This window comes from Lemur catta, chromosome 20 (assembly GCF_020740605.2).
Source record: "Lemur catta isolate mLemCat1 chromosome 20, mLemCat1.pri, whole genome shotgun sequence".
NCBI lineage: Eukaryota > Metazoa > Chordata > Mammalia > Primates > Lemuridae > Lemur > Lemur catta.
Window position 1 is genome coordinate 13,413,539 of NC_059147.1, and position 21,213 is coordinate 13,434,751.

General features: G+C 41.9%; 1 protein-coding gene across 1 annotated transcript in view; it reads right to left on the bottom strand.

Annotated features, from left to right (window-relative positions):
- GAN (gigaxonin) overlaps nucleotides 1-14,733 on the bottom strand; it is a 48,873-nt gene extending 34,140 nt beyond the window's left edge. The window contains exon 1 of the mRNA XM_045533282.1: nucleotides 14,382-14,733. Within this exon, the coding sequence (XP_045389238.1) occupies nucleotides 14,382-14,548 (167 nt within the window). The 5' untranslated portion in view covers nucleotides 14,549-14,733. The remainder of the gene's footprint in view (nucleotides 1-14,381) is intronic.
- Nucleotides 14,734-21,213: the final 6,480 nt, after the last annotated feature.

Sequence of the window (21,213 nt, forward strand, 5' to 3'; positions counted from 1 at the left end):
TCTTTTTTCTCCTCAAATTCTCATCCTCTAATTTTAGTATCCATCAGATCTTGCCTGCAACAATTATTACTGTGGTGTTTCAATTATGATGCTCTATTCTCTATTCTTTCTACCTACATTAATTGAAATTCTTCTATAAGAAACACCTGTCTCCTCTCATTAGTTTATTCACCCATCCATTCACTCATTCGTAGACATATGGATGTTTATTTTATTCTACAGATTATAATCCAATATGATCATCATTTATTTTCTTGCTTGAATTGTTGGAGCCGTGGCCAGTGGGAGTCCTTTCAGGTTGGCTCCTGTGTCCTTTCAAAAAGCCTCTTATCTTCTTCTGAGCCCCTCTGTACCTTCTGGCACAAGATGCTCCAGGCTTATAGTGTATTTTTCCTGCCCTGGCATTGAATCAGCCATGTCTCCGAAGACATTAGAGTTTTAAGTATTATCCAATTACATTCTAGAAACATCACTCTGGCGGTGGCAGCGTGGAAGACTAATGGGGACTGCGCACTGAGGCAGACAGCCCAGGCAGAGGTCCCGTCACAGTTCGGAGCCGATATAAGCTGGCAGTTCAGCGGGGCAGTGGTGATGGTGAAGAGAAGGCAGACTCCAGAGGTCTGAAAGGTGGAAATGAGAGGTCTGGGCATCGACTGATGCTGACAAGTAAGGGAGGAGGCAGCAACTCCAGCGACTCCCAGATATCTCCTGGGGAGTCTGGTAGTACGTAACTGGCACAGGCAATGAAGGAAAACCTCCTGGGGGAGAGGGAGCTGGGCTGACTGGGTTTAAGGTGGCCACACAGTGGGCTGTGGGATCCACAGGCCCAGGGCTCAGGAGAGAGGATGAGGCGGCAGCATCTCTGGAGTAGATGATAACCATGGGAGAGAGAGCAGGGACGGGACAGAATCTTGTGCCTAATCAAGGCATAGGGACAGATGGAAAGGAGATTCAGAAAAGCAGACTAGAGGGGAAATGGGACAAAAGTTGCCAAAGAAACCAGGAAAGACCAAGCAAGTGCCAAGAAAATGATCAACAATGATAAACACGGCGGACAGGTCGAGTTAAGATAAACACTTAAAAGTTTTCACTTGATTTGCCAATTACATTTCACACTTTTTTAAAGAACAGTTTTAATGGAGTGATGAGATACAAGCCTAACTGCATAGCGAACTCAAAGCAGGAGGTGAGAGTGTGCACGAGATGAAAGAAATCATGTACTTGTTGGAAGAAGACGCAAAAGCCTGTTTGCTTTCTTTCTTTCATTCGTTCGTTTGTTCTTTTTTAAATATAAGTAGAGAGTTTGAGGACTGCAACTCAGGTGTGTAGATTCAGGTTGCCCTGAATATATGCTCCTATTGTTTGCTTTTAGCAGATGCACTCATTCAACATTTGCACATCTCCTACATGCCAGGCACTAGGAAAGACGGACGAAGACTTTCATGCTGGGAGCCCAGGGGACCAGGAGAGAAAGGAAAAAAATAGAAGAGAAGGCAGAGGATATACAACAGAACACCATCCTAGAAGAAACAGGAGAATATGGGTGGGAGAACAGGAGGTAAGAGAGCCAGGAATAAGCCTTGATTGTCAATCTTTGCTCTATAGAAGACTCACATATAAATAACCATTATATTACATCTAAATAGCATTAAAAGTGATCTTCAGAGTTAAATATTTATATGCCCAAATTTTTAAAAATCTAATCCCATAGGTTAAGGGTTGACAAATTATAACCTGCCACCTGTTTTTGTGTGGACTTTGAGCTAAAGATGGTTTTTATATTCTTAAAAGGTTGTTAAAACAAAAATAGAGAATATGTTACAGAGACCACATGTGGCTTGCAAAGCCCAAAATATCTCTGACCCTTCACAGAAAAAGTCTGCCAATCCCTGCTTTGGACATTTTTACAATAATAAACATAACATTTTAAAATCTAGTCTATCAGATATGCAAAATAATGATTTTGATAAATCATTTCCAAAAGAGACAAAGTAATGGTGATAGATCTAAAAGAAAATCAGATACACACTGTCAGGGTCTTTGCATGATAAGACAGTCTTCTTGAAAGTAACTGGTTTCATATAACAAGAATAACAAATCTGTTTCTATCATCTGACCAGGGATATTGTTTCCAAAGTTGGTTTACCTGTACCCACAATATATATAAAGAACTTTTTTTCTGATTTGTTTATAGTGTTATCATTCAGAAGAAAAAAAAATACTACAAATTAAAGTGTCAAACAGAATGATGAAGCAAATTACACAGAACAGCAATATGATGTAAAAACAAATAGCTAGTAAAAATGAGGGCTGTGGGTATTACATTGAAATATAAGAAAAGAGATCTGAAATGACTTTAAGTGAAAAGATGAACCATAAATAATATGTAGATACAGATTACAACTATAACTATACATTAAATATACTGCTCAGAACCAGAAATTAATTTAAGGGGCATAAATAATTAAGCTCTCATGTGATCTTCCATATTTTGCATATAAAATAGTTTATTTTTTTTAAAGACAAGATCTTGCTATGTTGCCCAGGCTGGTCTTGAACTCCTGGGCTCAAGCGATCCTACCACCTCAGCCTCCCAAGTAGCTGGGATTACAGGCCCACGCCACCACGCCCAGCTTGTTTTTAAAATAGGTTTTTAAAATTTAAATCTAGTTCTAATTTTGAAAGTAAAGCAGTCAATAAAATTTACCTCTTAAAAGACAAGGTTTGACAATGCATGTTAAAATTTTAAGATGCATTCAAAGACAGACTCATGATGCAGCTACTTGTGAAGCAAAAATTCTTCTGGAATGAAACAAGCCTGATTCCTTGTTCTGGTCACACCCCAACCTTTTGGAAATGCACATAAAAGACAGACATTCATGCCACAACCTGTCAACAGTTCCAGATTTTCTACTTAGGTATTATTTTTCAGATGCTTCTTCTATAACCTTAAGACCCCATGCAAGTAATCACCTCACGAGTAAGCCCCTTTGATTCTGGGGGGCACTCTTACAGTTTTCCCTCTTTAATTAAAAACTGGCTTATCTGGACTTTTTTGCTACAGTGTACAAATGACACTAAATACTACAGAACCTCCATATTTCAGAAGCAGGTTCATATTTTTACTCACTTTCCATTTTCTCTTTCCCAATATAAAGAGTTAGAAGGAAAGTTTTATGCCTTTTCAAAGAAAAGACCTCCAGAATAAATCCAAAGGGAAAGTAGAAATTTATACAAATTTATTACTGTCTTTGTATTCATCCTTTCAAAGTAGTTCAAAGAATTAAGTGAATGTTAAAAAACTGTCTCTTTTTTTCTTTTTTAAAAAGCAGATAGTGGGAGTAGGGAAAAACAAAAACCACAGCCTCAAACACACCCCTCCTTTCAGTTCCCTTTAATAAATTAATAAATGAAAGGCAGCTCCAGGATGAACTTCCCTTTATCATTTTCAAGCTCAATTTTAAAACTACCTTTTTGCTTTTGGAGGCTCCCTAATTTATAATCCACTCCTATAAACTTCTCCAAACGACTTGAAGCTGAAAATGCCTTCCAAAATGTTGTCAAGGGAATGAATGCTTCTCGATTAATTCTTTAGTCATGTTGGAACAAAAGCCTTCTCATTGGAGCTACTATTTCTGAATAAAGAATTTCGTTGCTTCTTCTCCCAGGTTTCTTGGCACCAGAAATTGAATTTATTGGAGCCGACCATGCCATCTAAAGCAGTACAAAATTAAGACTTTTTTGGTTAAACTCTGTTGTAAGATGGTTTATTTTGTCCCTCTCCCCTAACCCGCAATACATATTCAGCTATACAGTGAACGTTACAGCAAAAAGCTTAGCCTTGTTTGGAAGTAGTATGTACAGCATCTTGAACTCTGATCTTTTATTTCTTCATCAGTACAGTCACGTGCCACGTAACAAAGTTCTAGTCAACAGACCCCATATACAGTGGTCCCATAACATTATACTGCATTTTTACTGTACCTTTTCTATGTTTAGATACACACTTACCATTGTGCTACAGTTGCCTACAGTGTTCAGTGCAGTTAACATGCTGTACATTTTTGTAGCCTAGGAGCAACAGCTACACCACACAGCCTGGGTGTGTAGTAGGCTAGACCATCTAGGTTTATGTAAGCACCGCTCTATGATGTTCGCACAATGATGAAACTATGGGACGATGCACTTCCCGTTGTTAAACAATGCGTGACTGTGACTTACAGATTTGGTCAACTCAATTCTCTCATGTACAAAAGTTTCACTTATGGAATTAGTACCCCTGGCCCCAGAGATAAAAGATGGTGGACTTTAAAAGCATCCAATCCATCTATCTGTTGTTTCTCTCCACTAAATGAAAGACTGATGGCCGGGCGCGGTGGCTCATGCCTGTAATCCTAGCACTCAGGGAGGCGGAGGTGGGTGGATCGCTCGAGGTCAGGAGTTCGAGACCAGCCTGAGCAAGAGCGAGACCCTGTCTCTACTAAAAATAGAAAGAAATTATCTGGCCAATTAAAAATATATATAGAAAAAATTAGCCGGGCATGGTGGCACATCCCTGTAGTCCCAGCTACTTGGGAGGCTGAGGCAGAAGGATTGCTTAAGCCTAGGAGTTTGAGGTTGCTGTGAGCTAGGCTGACACCACGGCACTCACTCTAGCCCGGGCAATAGAGCGAGACTCTCTCAAAAGAAATAAATTAAAAAATAAATGTTAAAAAATAAAATAAAAAAAAAGAAGAAAGACTGATAACACACCATGCTGAAGGTACACACCATATTCGAAAGGAGCCTGTTGGAGGGAGTGATTATTTGGCAGAGTGGGAAAAATGTTACAGATGAAGGGATATTTGAACTAGGTCTTGAAGGATGAATATGAATTTACCTGCCAGACAAGAGTAGGAGGTCAACAAAGGCAGAGACAAGAAACACATGCAAGAAGAGAAACACATTCAAAGACATGTGAAAGCACTCTGCAGAGCTGTCAAGTACTAGAACAGTGTAATTAAGGTGTGTATACAAAGGGAACGAAGAAATTCGTTCCCTCAAATTTCTTTTTTTCTTTTTTTTTTTTTTTGGTACAGGGTCTCACTCTATTGCCCTGGGTAGAGTGCCATGGCATCACCATAGCTCACTGCAACCTCAAACACCTGAGCCCAAGGAATCCTCCTGCTTCAGCCTCCTGAGCAGCTGGGATTATAGGCACAAACCACTGTGCCTAGCACAATGAGGAAGTTGACAGTGAACCTGGGGACCAACCTGGGTCTCTCCTTTTTCTCAACACATCCTTGTGCCTATGTCCCTAATCCAGCCAAACCCTGGGCCAGGGCACTTCCCTCCTAAATGGCCGCTGCTGCCACTCTTGACTTCATTGATAGTGCAGATCTAACACTGCAACAGAGTGACCTAAAAAAAAATGAACAAAATTATATATTCCCCTTCTTAAGCACAACCATAACTTAAGATAAAACCTAAACTCTCTAATGCAGACTAAACTATGATGTAAAATTGCTTTTTTGTCCTTTTCCTATACCCCACTCTTCCCCAGCCAGCTCCCAATACACACTGAGCTCCTCCGGGAAATGTTACAGCGGAAGCTGAACCTTATTTGGAGGCAGGAGAAAGGCCATTTGAACTCAGGGACCGCAGACCTGCCCACTCCTGATCTGGCTGGATGCCATCACACCCTCCACTCGCTATCTCCAGGCCTGCTGGTGTCCACTCCCCAGCGAGGCGCACCTGTTCTCTGTGCCTCGGCCGCTTCCTCCTTCAGGCCTCAGCTTCAACGGCACCACTCAGAGCAATGCTCCCTCAGCAGCCGCTGCCGGTGCGTCCATCCTCTGCATACTTCCTTCAGCACGCTCACATCGCTCTGTAATTAGACTTCCTCACTGCCCGCCTCCCAGCTAGGCTCCGTGGACCCGGAAACCCACCTGTCTAGCCCAGGCAGGGCCACACATGAAGGCTCAAGCAAAGGGCAGTGAACGATCAAGCACATTAGAGAACCTTAGTCAAGAATCGATGTTCTCTACTTAAAGTTATTTCTGTAAAAGCGATTAATTGGTAGTAAATGGTCAAATGAGCCAATTAAATAAACTTTTAGCAGACTTTCAGCAGTGTCTACTCCAACAAATACAGCCAATCTATTCTTTCCCCATTTTTGAGACTCTGATACTACCCAGAACACAAAGATATACAATACTGCAAAATTAGGTGAACATCAAAAATAGTTTTAAAATCTTTAGTTTTATTTTTATTTCCTTCTCTTGCCCCACAGAGGTAGAAAAATAGATTGCCTTAGGTCTCCATGTATCCAGTCTTAGTTTTGATACTGTTTGTGGCAGACTACCGAATACACGCTCAAATGGTAGGCAGCACACAAGAAAATGGGGTCCCAGAAGGCGTAACACTCTGTAAACTCCTGACACGAAGGCTCCAGAGGGGCAGTGACCTTGCCTGTCTGTGGCTTTCCACGGTCTCACCAGCACCGAGCAGCTGCTGAGACTTCCCGCGTCACCTCCTGTGTATTTGCTGAATGAATGACTAAACCCGTAATCAACCCCTGAACAACCAACACTACTGACATATAAGGTCCCTGTACTATGACCTGCATCTGTGATGAAATAATACACAATACGTTTCAATAATTTTAGACAATGCTAATTCTCCGCCTGGAATTGCTTTTGGTAAACATAACCCCACAGCATATGGTTAAGGCAGTGATGACATTTCTAAAGAATGTACCAACAGCTGTGACAGCGGTGAATATTTTCATAACCCTTTTCCTCCTACCAATAAGAAAGAAGCCTGCAAATAAAGGAAAAGGCAACTATTTGGCTCCTGCCCCACTGCAAGAGGTGATAAAAATGAAAAGTTTACTTCCTCCCTACCGACAACATGGATTATAATTTTTAGGCAGGAGACAAAATGGGTAGTTTTGTTCACATAATAGCTGTTAAGGAGGCTAGGCAGGAGAACAAATCAATGCACCACACACCCAGAGAGAAGTCTCTCATTTGCTACAGTAACTAAAATCCCTGTACTAGCTTTCGTGTAGGAAGAGAAGCTGGAAGTTTGCGGGAAACTGTTCTTTCTACTAACCAAATGGAAGACTAAACAGTTAGCCAATGGGTCCTGCGGGCCCCCAGTTCCACCCCTGAGGTAGAAGGTGGGCTACTGCATGGAGAGAAGAATGGCCAACACGATTATCAGTGACCTTTCTTTCTAAGGATTCTCAGTGCTCTGCAATATGGCACTGTCCTCAAAATTCTGGCTTCATTTCGAATGAATGTTCTCTCTTAGACTCATTCCAAGCTCACATCCTAAATGTGAGGTTTCAACATGAACTCCCAAATCAGGGACTGAGCAATTTAAACAATTTAAATGACAAAAATGCAAATGTGCTGCGCCTAATAATACTCAACAATTTATGATTATTCAGAGACATAGGCAATTGGTTACTGATGAATGCTACTATAACTATAAAACTACGTTTCAAAATGTATCTACTCATGTCACCATGCTAACACAAAAATCACAAGTGCCAAATGGTCTTTAAAATTGTTCTTCAAAAGATACAGAAATAATTTGTAGTTAGGAGAACCACAAAGTATCTATGAGTAAAAATATATAATATATATGAGTAAATACATGAGTAAATATACACAAATTAGCATATTAACTCCAAAAAAGAAGACAAAAGATATTTTATTGGTCTATATTCCATTATTCGACAGTCAATTTTTTTTTTTTTTTTTAAAGGCTGCAGTGTAGTGGCACAATCATGGCTCGTTGCAACCTTGAACTCCTGGGCTCAAACCAACCTCCTGCCTCACCCTCCCGAGTAGCTAGGACTATAGGAGTGCACCACCATGCCCAGTTAATTTTTTATTTTTTATAAAGATGAGATCTTGATATGTTGCCCAGGTTGGTCTCAAACTCCTGGCCTCAAGCAATCCTCCCACCTCGGCCTCCCAAATGCTGGGATCACAGGCATGAGCCACAGTGCCCGGCCAATGGTCAATTTCTAAAAACCAGTCCTCCTGTCTTCCATTTATGACATGCATTGCCTCTCAAAGCTTTACTGCTTGAAGACTCACAAAATATTTCCCCAAGATCTTACTTGGGAAAATATTTCCTCAAGTATTCCATTTTTCTAATATCTTTCAACAGAGGAAAAACCCAAATTCCTTCCCTGCAAGAGCAAATGGCAAAGTACTATATATTTCAATTTCATATTATTCCTATCATTTGTGACAAGTTAGGTCATTCACCATATATTCCTGTGGAGAAATGAAAGCAGCAAACATTAGGCCATCGTCCTATGGCTACGTCACTATTTGGCAATAAATATTTAGGAAGATGACTTAACTATGCTCTTCCGAGCACTAGGGTCAACAACTCTGGCAGAGTGTCAGGGCACTTAGTGGACATAGGATATTTACCCTCTATAGAGCTGGAGCTGCCACCTTTACCTGAGTCTTTGATCCCCTTCCTTTTTTGGACTCATTGTGGCTTAGGAAGCAGAGAACCCAAGGGAAACATTCAAATTCAAGGTTGCAACCACAGCCTGTCACTTGTCACACCCACACCCCTGCATCTCCACCCTTAACTCAGAATTCTCACTTACAAATTATTCGTTTATATTATAGCTTTAGTACACAAAATGATAGTCTTGTATCCTTCAGAAGGATGATGCAGTTCCCTAAAGGACTTATTGCATGGCACTCATAAGCCAAATGACTCCTTATTTGTCCTAATTATGTTTTCTTTATGAATTATAAATAGATTTTAAGTCCTACTTTGATATCATGAGAACTGATTAACACTTTAAACAGTGGATATGGTGGTTTTGTAAACTGGATGTTTACTCTATATCATCCAAATCTAAATTCTAAGGAACCAGAGTTTCTATGTGGAAAAGCACTTTACTTGAATCTCTAAATTATATATTAAAAATTAATTTAAGATCAAGGAGGACTTACAGGAGAAAATACATACTATAAGAAGAGGTAAAAGTTAAAAGGGTATAACTTACCAACTAGACAAATAGTATTAACTAGAGCTAGGTTTTACTTCTAATAAATCACTGTTACTCAAAATAACAATCTTTAGGAAAGTTCTACAATAAATCTAAACACTCCACACTGCCCTTTATGTTAGAGTGACTAGTCTAACAAGCATTTTATTGATTTGTTTCATCATTTGAAACCTTTCAAAAACCTCTCCAGAATTAGAACATTCACTGCTACTTATAGTGGCAACCATTGTCTTAAATAAACAAATATTTTTAAGCTGAAATGAGCAGTCCGTGTTAAACTTAAATAGAGCTCCAATTTACAAGTGCTTACCTTAGAAGTCTAAACAAAATACTTCCTTGCTCTTTTTAAACTGAACATATTTCAATATCACTTTTGAAAAACTAAGAATGGGGATTAATCAAACAAGACTGTAATTATAAAAAAAAAAAAAAAAAGAAAGAAAGAAAATCATTTTAAACCAAGGTACTGTAAGACCCTCAGGACAGATTTCATCTTTTATGCAGTTGTTAGGGATGCCTTATGGTAGGTGGATAAAAACAAGAAAGACCAAGATCTATTAAAAGATATTCAGGTCCAACTTATTTTCCATCACCATAAGAGTATGAAAGAGATAGGTAAGTCAATTTGACTTTAATACTGCTCAGGATTCAGTAAGACTAAGAAATTAGAATTTCTAACTGAACCCATGAGCAACAAGAAACTTCACAGGCTGTAATCACTATTCAAAATCCTTACAACAATCATCCAGCAGCTGCTATAGATATGGAAGACTGTAAATGCAAAGCACAAGTGGAAAAAAAGATGATGAAAATATTGTAAAGAAAGCAAAATACTATTAACTGAGCATTACTCTGAAATTACTGCTTCCCGACCCGCCTTTCCTCAATACCAGGGAGTACTTAGTGGATGCTGCTGTCTCCATGGTGCGTTCTCAGCATTAACAGGGAAGCAAAGAATCTGATAAGAGGTTGTTCAGTTATTTACACAAATTAATCAAGAAAAGGAAATTGAAGACTAAGAGCATGCTCTGCACATAGTACACAATACCCCCATACCCATGGACTTTAGTGCCCATGTAACATTAAATTACAGTGTAAAGCTCAGATATCCAAAAAAAGGATAATGACAATTTCCATGTTACAATGAAACCTGGACCTCCTACCAAGATCATATTAGTCTCCTTAAGTAGTTGCGTCAGAATCATCTTAAATTTTAGATTTAAATGGCAAAAAAGGCTCATCGATAATTAGGCCTTGGAAGATACCCAGATTAACAGCATAAAATAAATGTTTGTTATGACACAACTCTACCGGGCTGACTTTATGCAGCACAATACCCAACGAAGTCCTATATGACAGGGAAGGGAAATGCTTTAACATCAATATATAATAAAACTTTAAATGATACAATAAAGCTACAAAAATAGAAACAGACACTCCTCTCTACAACATGCACAACAAAACCAAAATAGCATAGAGCTACATAACTTAGACTTAAAGGGGATTTGCTGTTCATGCAGCCCAACCAACCTCACTTCACAGATAAGGAAACTAAGTCCCGGAAAAGTCGTTCAAGATGACCAAGCTGGATTGGAGGCCCAATGTTTCACTCCACCCTCACTAGTCAGCTTTCTCTCGAAAAATAAGAACAAGAACTAAAAAGTTGTTTACATTGTGAGCTGACTCATCAAAGGATTTAAAAATCTTGGGTCTCTTTCTTTCCTTTACTCTCCAGGACTGAAAGCTAAACAAACTAATGTTGCAATAGGTCCCTAGAAAAGCCTAAACTTTTACAAGTGAACACAGGACCAGGAACCTGTACAGAGCCACTATAGTGTCACTGTAGAAGCACACAACAATTCATTTTCAAATCCAGTTCACTTACATCACTCCCCAAGAACCACAGCCCAGGAGAGAAATGGGTCTGAACTTTGCATCAGATCAATGGGATTGTGCCAGAATCGGAAGAGCCTCAGACATGAAACAAACTGCAATATTCAAAAGAAAGGGAAATTTCCTATAAGCCTTGGTGAGCTTTTCCCAGAAGGCCTCAGAGTTGCTGAGAAAGGGAAAACTCTGTGGGTCATTATAACTATGAATTCAGTTTTATCATTCTTAAAGTTTGTCAGCTGCTTTTAAATTTAGTTTTCCCAATAAACCAAAGGAAAAAATGTCATCCAGGGATCAGAATGAGGAGAAGCTTTGGGGAAAGGGCATGCTGGGAAAGTAGCATCCCATGTACTGAGCTGAACGACAGACTATAGGAGACCCTGCCTCCTGGCTGGAGCACCTATACCCTAAGGCTGCATGACACATACTCTACACAACCCAGAAATGTCAGACTTCCTTCAGCTTATTGTGAGGGTCTTGATGCTGAAGTTGAGTTTTCTGGCTTTTTCCTTTTATATTTAAAATCTTATAATGTGGGATGATTGCTAAGGCTATCAGGAGGATAAAACAAATGCTAGACCAAAGATAGAGGACAGGAAAAAATTAAACCAATATGTTAGGTGAAAAAACTTTTTTTTTATTAAGTAGAAAGTATGCCAAACAGTTGCTTTAAATCCTAGTGTGACAAAGCTGGACTGGCTCCCTTTGTCGGACACACAGGAAGCAAAATGTAACACAGCTTCAAAACCATATAATTTTAGACCACTTGTGACAGTCACCAAAACTAAGCTAACTAAAGACTTTCTTGAAACAATGTTAGATTTATATAAAACTTCAGAGATTACCAAACTTTTGAACATCAAATTGATATATTAATGATATCACAAATCTAAATGCTTATGCTTCAAAAGGGAAAGAAAAGAAACATCAAGTGTTAGAAGATACAAATCCATTGTTTCAATATAATTCCCTCAAGTACTGTTCAAACAAAAAAGATACATTGTAAAAGCCCCATATTATTGGTGTTACAAATTACTAACCAGCATGTTCATTTCTAGATAGTAATATAGATTTTTCAAATTACTCTGAAACAGCTTTGAAATTGACAATTTGAAAAAAATCCCATGACATTCTACCACTTCAATAGACAAACAAACTTAAAGCAAGTAATCTGTCCCTGATGAAACACATATCCAGAGATTCGTGTTTATTCATAAAAAATAAAAAATATCTGCCCAACTGCACAAGATGGTTGAAAATGAAAATCAAAATGTGACAGTATGTCAAAGTGCTTGATAGGCATTTTAGTTATAACATATTGTATGCCAGGTAGTGGTAGAGTTTACACAAAGAACAGTTAAACACAAGTAATGCTGTAACTTAGTATGGTAAGAGTAGGAGACTAGGTACCATTCACTTTGAATCTAATCCTAGTTCAACCAGTTAAGTACAAATAACCTCTCACTACAAGTCACTAATGCCCACTGAGGTCCCATTTTCTTATTTAGAAAGTGACAGCATAGGACTAGGAGCTCTTTTTTAATTCATCGGGTACTACCTTTGTAGACCAAAACACTATTACACATTTCCTCACCAGAGGGTCAAAGATCAAATGAGATGATTTTATTCCTTATTTGTCAGACTACTGAGCTGAAGACAAGAATAAGTTATTTACCAACAACCTACAGCTAATACAAGTAAAACCTGGAAGCAGAAAGCAGGTCTTCCAACTCTCAGTCCAGTGCTCTTCTCAATTAGGTATAACTAAACAGCTCACATGGACATGTACCTGAGGCCAATCCTCTAATGTCCAATTTGCTGTGGTAGAAAGGAAGGCAGTCATTCATTCAACACATTTACTAAACCACTAGGCACTGTTCATTCTGAGTGTGAGGGTACAGTGATGAACAAAAGAAAAATCACAGCCTCATTGAGCTTACATTGTGGCTGAGAAAGAACAACATAGTAAATGAGTAAAATACAGGGTACATTATAGTGGTGAATGCTATGGAGAAAAATGATCAGGGATGGGGAACACGTGTTCAGTGATTTGCAATTTAATTCTTTCAAGCTGAAGAGATGCCATTTAGAGAACTGTAACAATAATGCATCTAAAGTAGTTTTCCTAAGCATTTCCCCAAACACAGAATACTTTGGATTCAGGGAAGACTTTGGCCTGCTGCTTCCAATTTGATATCGACTGTTTAATTCTCTGAACTGCCAGCTATGAGCTGTCACACTGACAACCTAAATTCCATACTAACAAAGATCCTCACCACGCCCGCCCCTCTTTAAATCCACAAAGAAAGGGTGCAAATAGATTTACAAAAGAGAGCCAGGAGAAGGCAGAACTACAAGAGCACTTGAACTGCTTCTAGGTTAGCACAAATGTCTTCCAACGCAAAGGTTACAGTGCAATCTGTGTTGCTGAGTTCTGCTGGGACAAAGCACTAAGAATACAGTACACATGATTTTGCTTTTTCTGACCTGTCAATTCTAGTGACATTTTCTACTGTTAGTCTATATTTAACCAGCTTACTGGGCAGTTTCTCCAGCTTTTAGCATTTTTTTTCCTTTTGTTAAAAGAGCAACTTACTTTGCAACAAAGTTGCTAAAAGAAAGCAGCCTCCTGCAAGATCCGATACACTTGTACATGCACCTTTTAGTTATCCTGGTTAGTTGATCTGGCAAATCAGGTTAAGCTTTGTTTTACCTAAGTTTTAAAATGCCCTTAGTCGCTAGACTCTCACGGTCCTTGGGCTGTAACTGAATCCTGAGAATTACAGTAAGTTTTAAAATTCGCTACAGCTTACTTTCACGTGTGTCTATAACGCACAACTCTTCCTTTAAATAGAGTGCCCACAAGGGAGGGGAAACGTCACGTTAGACAAGAACTCCGGCCTTGGGGGTCGGATTTCGCCCATCCCAAGGAGAAGATCCTCTCTGCCCCCACCCCGTTCCCCGCGGGGAGAGGCGCTCCGGCCCCGTCGGCGGCTGCGTCCGGCCCAGCCCTCTGCGCGACGATTTGGAGGCGAACGGCCGGCAAACTTCAGCGGGGATCCGCGGGCTGGGCCTGGGCGAGGGGGCGGCTCTTCCCGGGCGCGGCCCCGCCCAGCTCGTGGTGCGGGTCCTGGGCCGGGCCCGGACCGCGTCTGAGGGGCCTCCGGGGCTCCGGGGCTCCGAGGCCCGGGCGGTCGCCGTGGCTGTGGGAACCGGGAGGGGTCGCGGACCGGGTCTGGAAACAACTCCAAGGGGCGCGGGGGTCCAGTGAGGAGCACGGGCCCGGCCCGGAGGCCACAAGGGCCCTGGGGGTCGGCGACAAGCGAGGCCCGGCTGGGGTGTCTGCCCGGAGGGACTCCGCGCGGAGCGGTGACGTGGGGGACCCCGGCGCCGGGGGTTCGGGGACCAGGAGCTCTGGGGACACGCCCGGCCCCGCCCGCCGCGGCCCCCTCCTCACCTGATGTACGGACTGGCCGCCGCCAGGATGTTCTTCTGCACCGGGATCTCCTCCCCGTCGAGGACCAGGTGCGCGTCGCAGAAGCGGGACTCCTCGCGGAAAGAGCTGAGCGCTCGCAGCAGCCGCGCGGCGTGCTGAGGGTCGGACACGGCGCTCCCCTCGGCCATCGCGGCGCCCGCTCCTCAGCCGCCGGGTCAGGCTCCCGACGCCTCCCGGCAGGACCCCCGAGCTGCTCGCGTCCCGCGCGCCCCGTCCGCACGCTCCGCTCGCGCGCCCGCCCGACCCGGCTCCGCGATCAGAGCAGAAGCTGGAGCCCCGGAACGCGCCTGCGCCATCCGCGGCGCGCTGGGCCGGCGCCTTTAAGGAGTCAGGGCTTTGCGTCATTTCTCCGCGACGCCTCCGCGCCCTTCCCTCTCGCCTTTGGTCGCTGGAGGCGGCCAATCAGAAGCCTTCTTCTCTTCTTCCGCCAGGCGGGCTGGTCCACGCGGGGTAGCTGCCAGGGTTCCGCGGGGAGGTGTGGACGGCTGCGAGTGGTGATCGCCGCTGCGGTGGAAGGATGTGCGGGCACGCTAGGACTCTGGTTAAGCCCGTGGCCTCTGGAGCTGCGTGTTTGAATCCTAAACTCAGCTCTTCCTCTTACTAGCTGTGTGGCCATGGGTAAGGTGCTCATCCTCAGTTTCTTCATCTGCAAAATGAAAACGACTTCTTAATGTTGTTGTGGACTCGTATGAGTTAACACCTGTAAGCGAGGGCACTGTAGGTATACTTTCTTTATTTATGGGAAAATAGGAGCTTCCCAGGTGAGAGCACAAGGACCCGAGAAAACAGACCCTGAAAAGATGGTTTGGTTGCAGGCTAGGGAGAGAGGTAGCAGATGAAGCTGGAGAAGTATGCGAGAGGCCTTAAGTTTTGCAGGGCCTCCTTGGCTGTGGTGAGGAGGTTGGTCTTGATCCTGTAGGTGTTAGGAACCATGGAAGGGTTTTAAGCAGGGGGTTTTATAAAGACCACTCGGCTGCTGCCCGAAGAATGAGGCAGGCATGGGGGTGCTAAAGTTTAGATAGGTGCTTAGATATTGCAGAGAAAAGCGAATGGTAGCCGGGATGAAAGTATGATGATGAGGGAACAATAGTGGATTGCTTGAAAAGAATAGACGGAATTATGAGGGAGAGGGAGTCAAAGATAAATGTTCTAGGTTGAGTAACTAACTGCATGGATGTTGGTACCTTTCCACGAGAGACAGGAAATGCTGAAGGGGTAGTGGTAGAGAGGCCAGATGTTTAGATTCAACCGGGCTCCCAACCCAGGGACCATCAAAGCTGTGACAGGAAGCAACTCTGGGTCAGCTCAGCTGGCAGGGCAAGCCCCACACTGTCCGAAGTTTCCCTGGAGGTTGCTGAGGACACATGGAAGTATGGAATAGAGCTATCGTTTTGTGCAAATATTAGGTGCTCAATAAACTTCAAAAGAGTTAGAAATTTTATGAGGACCAAGGATCAGAAGAATGTGGTCAGCATAACAGACAAGGCAGAATGGAGTTTTCACTGGATCAGCTCAATCTTTTCCTTCAGCTAATACAAAGGCTCCAATAAAGTCCTGGGTGTTTACCCTGAACCAACCAAGGCTTTGGAGTCACTAGTAAGAATTAGTATATAACTGCCTTCAGGGCAGAAGAATAGGAGGGGAGGAAGGATGTTACTAATGGATGATCCACACATTTTCAGTTCCGTCTTCAAATGCAGCTCAGTATTCATTGATGCAGTGATAGAAAATGTCTAGAATTTGCTTCAAAACAAAAACAAAACAAATGGATGGGAGAAGCAGGTGGGTAAAAAGATGAATCACAAGTGGCCACGAATTACTAATTGTTGAAGCCAGGTAATAGATACGTGGAGAGTCACTGTGCTAGTCTCTATATTTTTGTATATGTTGAAAAATACCATAATAAAAAGGAAAAATCAAGCAAGATGAGCAGCTCAAGCTTATCTTCTCTGTGATACTTGCCCAGTGTCCCTGGGAGAAGTTGACACGTCTTTCTCTAAGCAGTTGCTGTACTTTGAACATTGCTTTGGCAGGAAACTTATTGTAATGGGTTTATTTATCCATGTCACCTGGTAGCTTGTATGTTTATTGTATCTTGGCACGATTTCCAGGTGCCAAGCACAGTGCTTGGAACATAGTAGTGCTCACTGAATATTGGGTGGATGAAGGGTTACAAAAACACTGTGAATACCAGGCACTTAATAAATGTTTTCTGAATTGTCTCTGTTCTTAATTTGTGTTTGTCTTTTTTCTCAGCTGGGCTGTTGTTGGGGTCAGAAATGATATCTATGGGAGGGAGAGTTCTCTACATAATGTAGATATTTGATAAATACTTATTAATTGCTTGGCGTTCAAGTCTGTTCTTCAAATATCAGAGGTTCCAAAATAAAACATAGAGCTCCAATAACAAAATCATAGTCAGGTAACCAATTATCCCAGAATGGGAGTGTTCCCTTAGTTGAACTAAGTAGGAAGTGAGTGGGGATTAGTCAGGCAGGCTCTTCCCGGTAGAGGTGAACCTTATCTGTTGTTTTGACAGAAAGAAGGAATGGAATGACCTTGGCAGAGGCTCATAGACAGACTGATACCGATAAAGAGAATGGTAGTTGCTGGCTTGAGAGGGTCACCTGTGCAACAGGCAACTAATCAGCAGAAGACATATACACTTTTAATACCGCCCCCACTGTTTCCAATGTTCCTACCACTTCATCTGCCTGGTGAACTCTTATTCATCCTTCAAAACCCAGCTTAAACATGACCATCAGGAAATCTTTGACCAGCTTCCCAGGACAGAGTGGGTCAGCCATCTCTATGCTCCCTTTGTGTTCGTGCTTTCTGTGCTGTACTTAACACACTGCACTGTAATTTACTGGTTTGTAAGTCTGTTCCCTGCAGGACTGTGAACTCCTCCAAGGTAGGAGCTGTGTTGTATCCACCCATCTGCCCAGGACTTACGCAGTACCTGGTGCTTAGTAGGTGCCCCCTGAATGTTTTACATAATTAGAGGTAGCAAATCAGGTAAATGAGCAAAACCGACAGTGGGGTGTAGGATGTCAGACAATAAGGCTATGTGGGGATTATGGGAGCTGAAGAACATGCCCCTCAGCTCCAGCTGATTGCTCTGTGGGATAAGGGCCCAGTGGTGCCAGATCTAACAATTTTTCAAGAGATTGTGAAAATTCAGCTTTACATGTTGTATGTTTCAGTTTTTCAACATTAGCAACTAATTCTTTTGGGAAGAAAGATGTAGTATGGGTCTACAGACAGGATCTGACTTTAATTCATTTTCAGAGGTAATCAGAAAACCATCTTAGTTTACTGAAAAGGGAGTTGGCAATCAAAAGGATGCTGGGTTGCCAATAAAAAGTGTTGAGTGGAATTCAGGTGCCCCAGGAAAGCTCATCCTGGTGATGGGGCGAGGAGGAGGGCCCAAGGGGTGGGAGGAAGGATTCAGGAGGCAGAACCCACCCTGCCGATGCTGCAGGAGCCAATCCTGCTTGAGGCAAGAGCTGTGAACTCTTGTGCAGCCTTTCTTGACATTGCTCAAACTGAGCAGCCCTTGGTATTATTTGTGGCCATCAGAACGGTATATTTAATGTTATTGTTCTCTACATTCCATAGGTATCAGATATCAACTGTCATTGTGAAACATGTAATCTAAGAGATCCAACATCATCCTGGGAATTTCAGTCTCTGGTGACTATACTGGACTCTTCTGGTTTAGAGGCAAACAACTCCTGGAGAAAGGATGCTTCCCTACCCCCCACCCCTAGTCTGAAGACCAAAAAGGATGTTTGAAAGATATTAACAGTAATCGTTTATTCAATAAATGTTTAAGTACCTGCTATACGATACATGCTGCAGATGGTGAAAGCAGACATAGTTATCTCTGGTATTATCAAGGCTTTTTACTCTTTTATACTTCTCTCTATTTATATTTTCTGCATTGATCATGTATCTTTTCTACAATCATAAAAAAGAAGCAATTTCCATTTGCAAAAAGAAAAAAAAAAAAGCTTTCTTTTGCTTGGAAAAATGAACCCTCAAGAGAAGAATGCCCTTGGTGGTTTGGGCTTTTAGTTTTTAATAACTGTTAGAGAGTCCAGTAAAAGTAATACAAAGAAAAAAATTAATATTTTAAAAACTCTCTAGAGAACATCAGATCCAATGGATTCATTTTATTGAAGAGAAAACTGAAGTACAAGTGAGCAGAGGACTCAGTCAAGGTCATGCCTGTGACCTGGTCAGGGTGGAACAGACTGAGGCCCAGATCTGCCCTCCAGCCCTGTAAGCTTTTCCATTACACCAAGTTGACTCGTCATACACATTAATTTGCTTGAGACAGTCTCTTCTGATTCATTGTACGGTAGTCTTCAGATATTTTACTGGGTAAATTTGACGTTTGTCCAAATCTATATATAGCTCTTTTCTTTCCGAAAAATCTAAGCTCTTCCAAATCGCTGACTCAGAGAACATCTCAGTATTTATCATGCTCAGGATTCCATATATTTACACAGTACTCAGAGAAGTGTCTCAGAAACCAGTGAACTAATTACATTGTAATGAAGCTCCATGAAGATAGTGACTGTTTCTTTCCAAATACATGCTGTACTCCACCCCCAGCACCCAGCACAGTGCCTGACATAACAGTAGGTGCTCAATAAATAACTAGCTGAATGAATAAATGCAAAGAGACAGCACTGAGATTTTTCTATCTACAAGGGGTTATTTCACATGCTGTTGTCCATACTTCCCCACTGAACTCCAAACTGGTATATTTAACAGCCTGCTTGACACGGCCAGTTGCATATCTAATAGACATCTGGAATGTAACACGTTGGAAAATAAACTCCCAATTTTACCCCTTAAACCTAATCATTCCCCCAATAAATGACAGCCCCACTCATTTACCCAGAGGCAGAAACTTAGTGTCCTTCTTGACCTCTGTGTCTCACGCCCTTCATTCAATTCCCCAGCAAATCCTCCAGCTCTTCCTGCAGACTGTCTTCTGAATCCAGCCACTTCGCACCACCTCCACCAATGCCACCCTGACCCAGCCACCGCTCAGCTCTCCTGCAGCAGCCTCCTAACTGCTCACCCTGTGTTTCCTCTTGGCCCCTTATGAATTCTTTGTCCTCATAAGGTAATCAGATCAAGTCCATTTCCCAGCTCAAAGGCGTCCATAGATTTTCCATCAAACTTACGGAGAAAAAAAATCTAAAGCCCTCACTGTGGGCTGCAAATCCCTATGTGATCTGGTCCTGTACTTCCTTGGTGGCCTCATTTCCTACCATTTCCCCTCCTCCATAGGCACCAGCCAAACCGGCCCTCTTGCTTTTCCTTGAACAGGCAGAGCATATTCCCACCTCAGGGACTTTGCACTGGCTAATTCTCAGCCTGGAAGTCTCTTTCCTCTTGCTCTTTCATTCTGCTTAAATAGGAGCTCAAATGTCAACTCCTCTGAAAGGCCTTCACGCACCCTCCTGTATAATACCTCCCCTTAGCCTGCTTCATTTTCTTTACTGCACATAATCACTACCTAACATTATACGTGTTCACTTGTGTATTGTGCGTCCCCTTGATTATGATAAGGTTTCATGAGGCCCGGCAAGGATTCCTATTTTATTTATCACTGTATCCCTACCCTCTGCAATGAAGCCTGGCTTATAGTATGTGCTCAATAAACATTTACTTAATGAATGAATGACTGAATATTTTCCTGGACCTTTTCATATCTCACTGCCTAGCCTGACATTGCCAACTTGGAAGAAGATGAGTTATCAAGAGTGAGTCAAAGGACCTGAAATGGAAAATCCCAAACCTTAGAAGTTCACAATATAACAGCTCTGGGCACAGGTTGCCCAATAACTTCTTTCAAACAAGGTCCAGTGCTGGAACCTTTATTTTCCCCCATCAAGGTGCACTGCTTTGCACTTTCTACCTTTTAAATTTAGTTTGGGTGTTGTATATACCCCAAAGCATGTTTATATACCCGAAAGCATGTAAAAGTTGCTCAAATGTTATCCTTTCCCTAGAATTCTAGCCAATGTGCTGCTAGGTGTACAATGTGCTGGTTTATTCTGAAGAATTTATATCATGTAAGTAATTTGCCTCTGCTTTAGGTCTGTTTAAATGTCTGTGAAGTCAATTAAATTCATTTAATTCAATGGATTTCCTAACCGCCTCCCTCCAGGTCTCTTCCTGCTAGGCTTGGAGACTTTGGGTAAGTTGCTTCTTTGGTTTCTCCCTCTATAAAACTGGAACAATCATAGCAGTCTTCACAGAGTGGTTGTGAGGATTAAATGAGATGATACTGATGAAGTGCTGACAAGAGGGGCTGGCGCATAGTAGGTGCTCAGTAAATGCTACATGCTGTTACATTTATATTGTTATCATCATCACCAGCTTCATCTTTGTCTTCAAGGGTATCCTTGTCCAGTTTGGGAATTATTAGCTTCTAGTTGACTTTCAAGTCAAAATCTAGTTTCTTCATCTCTACAATCAGGGGCCCACCAGCTACCGCTCCTCCAGTTCTGGGTTGACAGCCTCACTGCTTGTTTCTCCTTAACATTAATGCTGAGCTTTGGAATGAATTCTATCTAGTTTTAACTGCATCTGATATTTTTGTTTTCTACTGCAGGTCTTCAAACATCCCATTCTATACCTTTTATTTCATGTTCCATGCCTTTAATTTATTTTCTTACCATTTAAATTCATTCCTATATTAATATTTTCTGAAATATACAAGGCCTCTTCTTCAACTGGCAAGCTTTGAAACTAATTAATAGTTTAA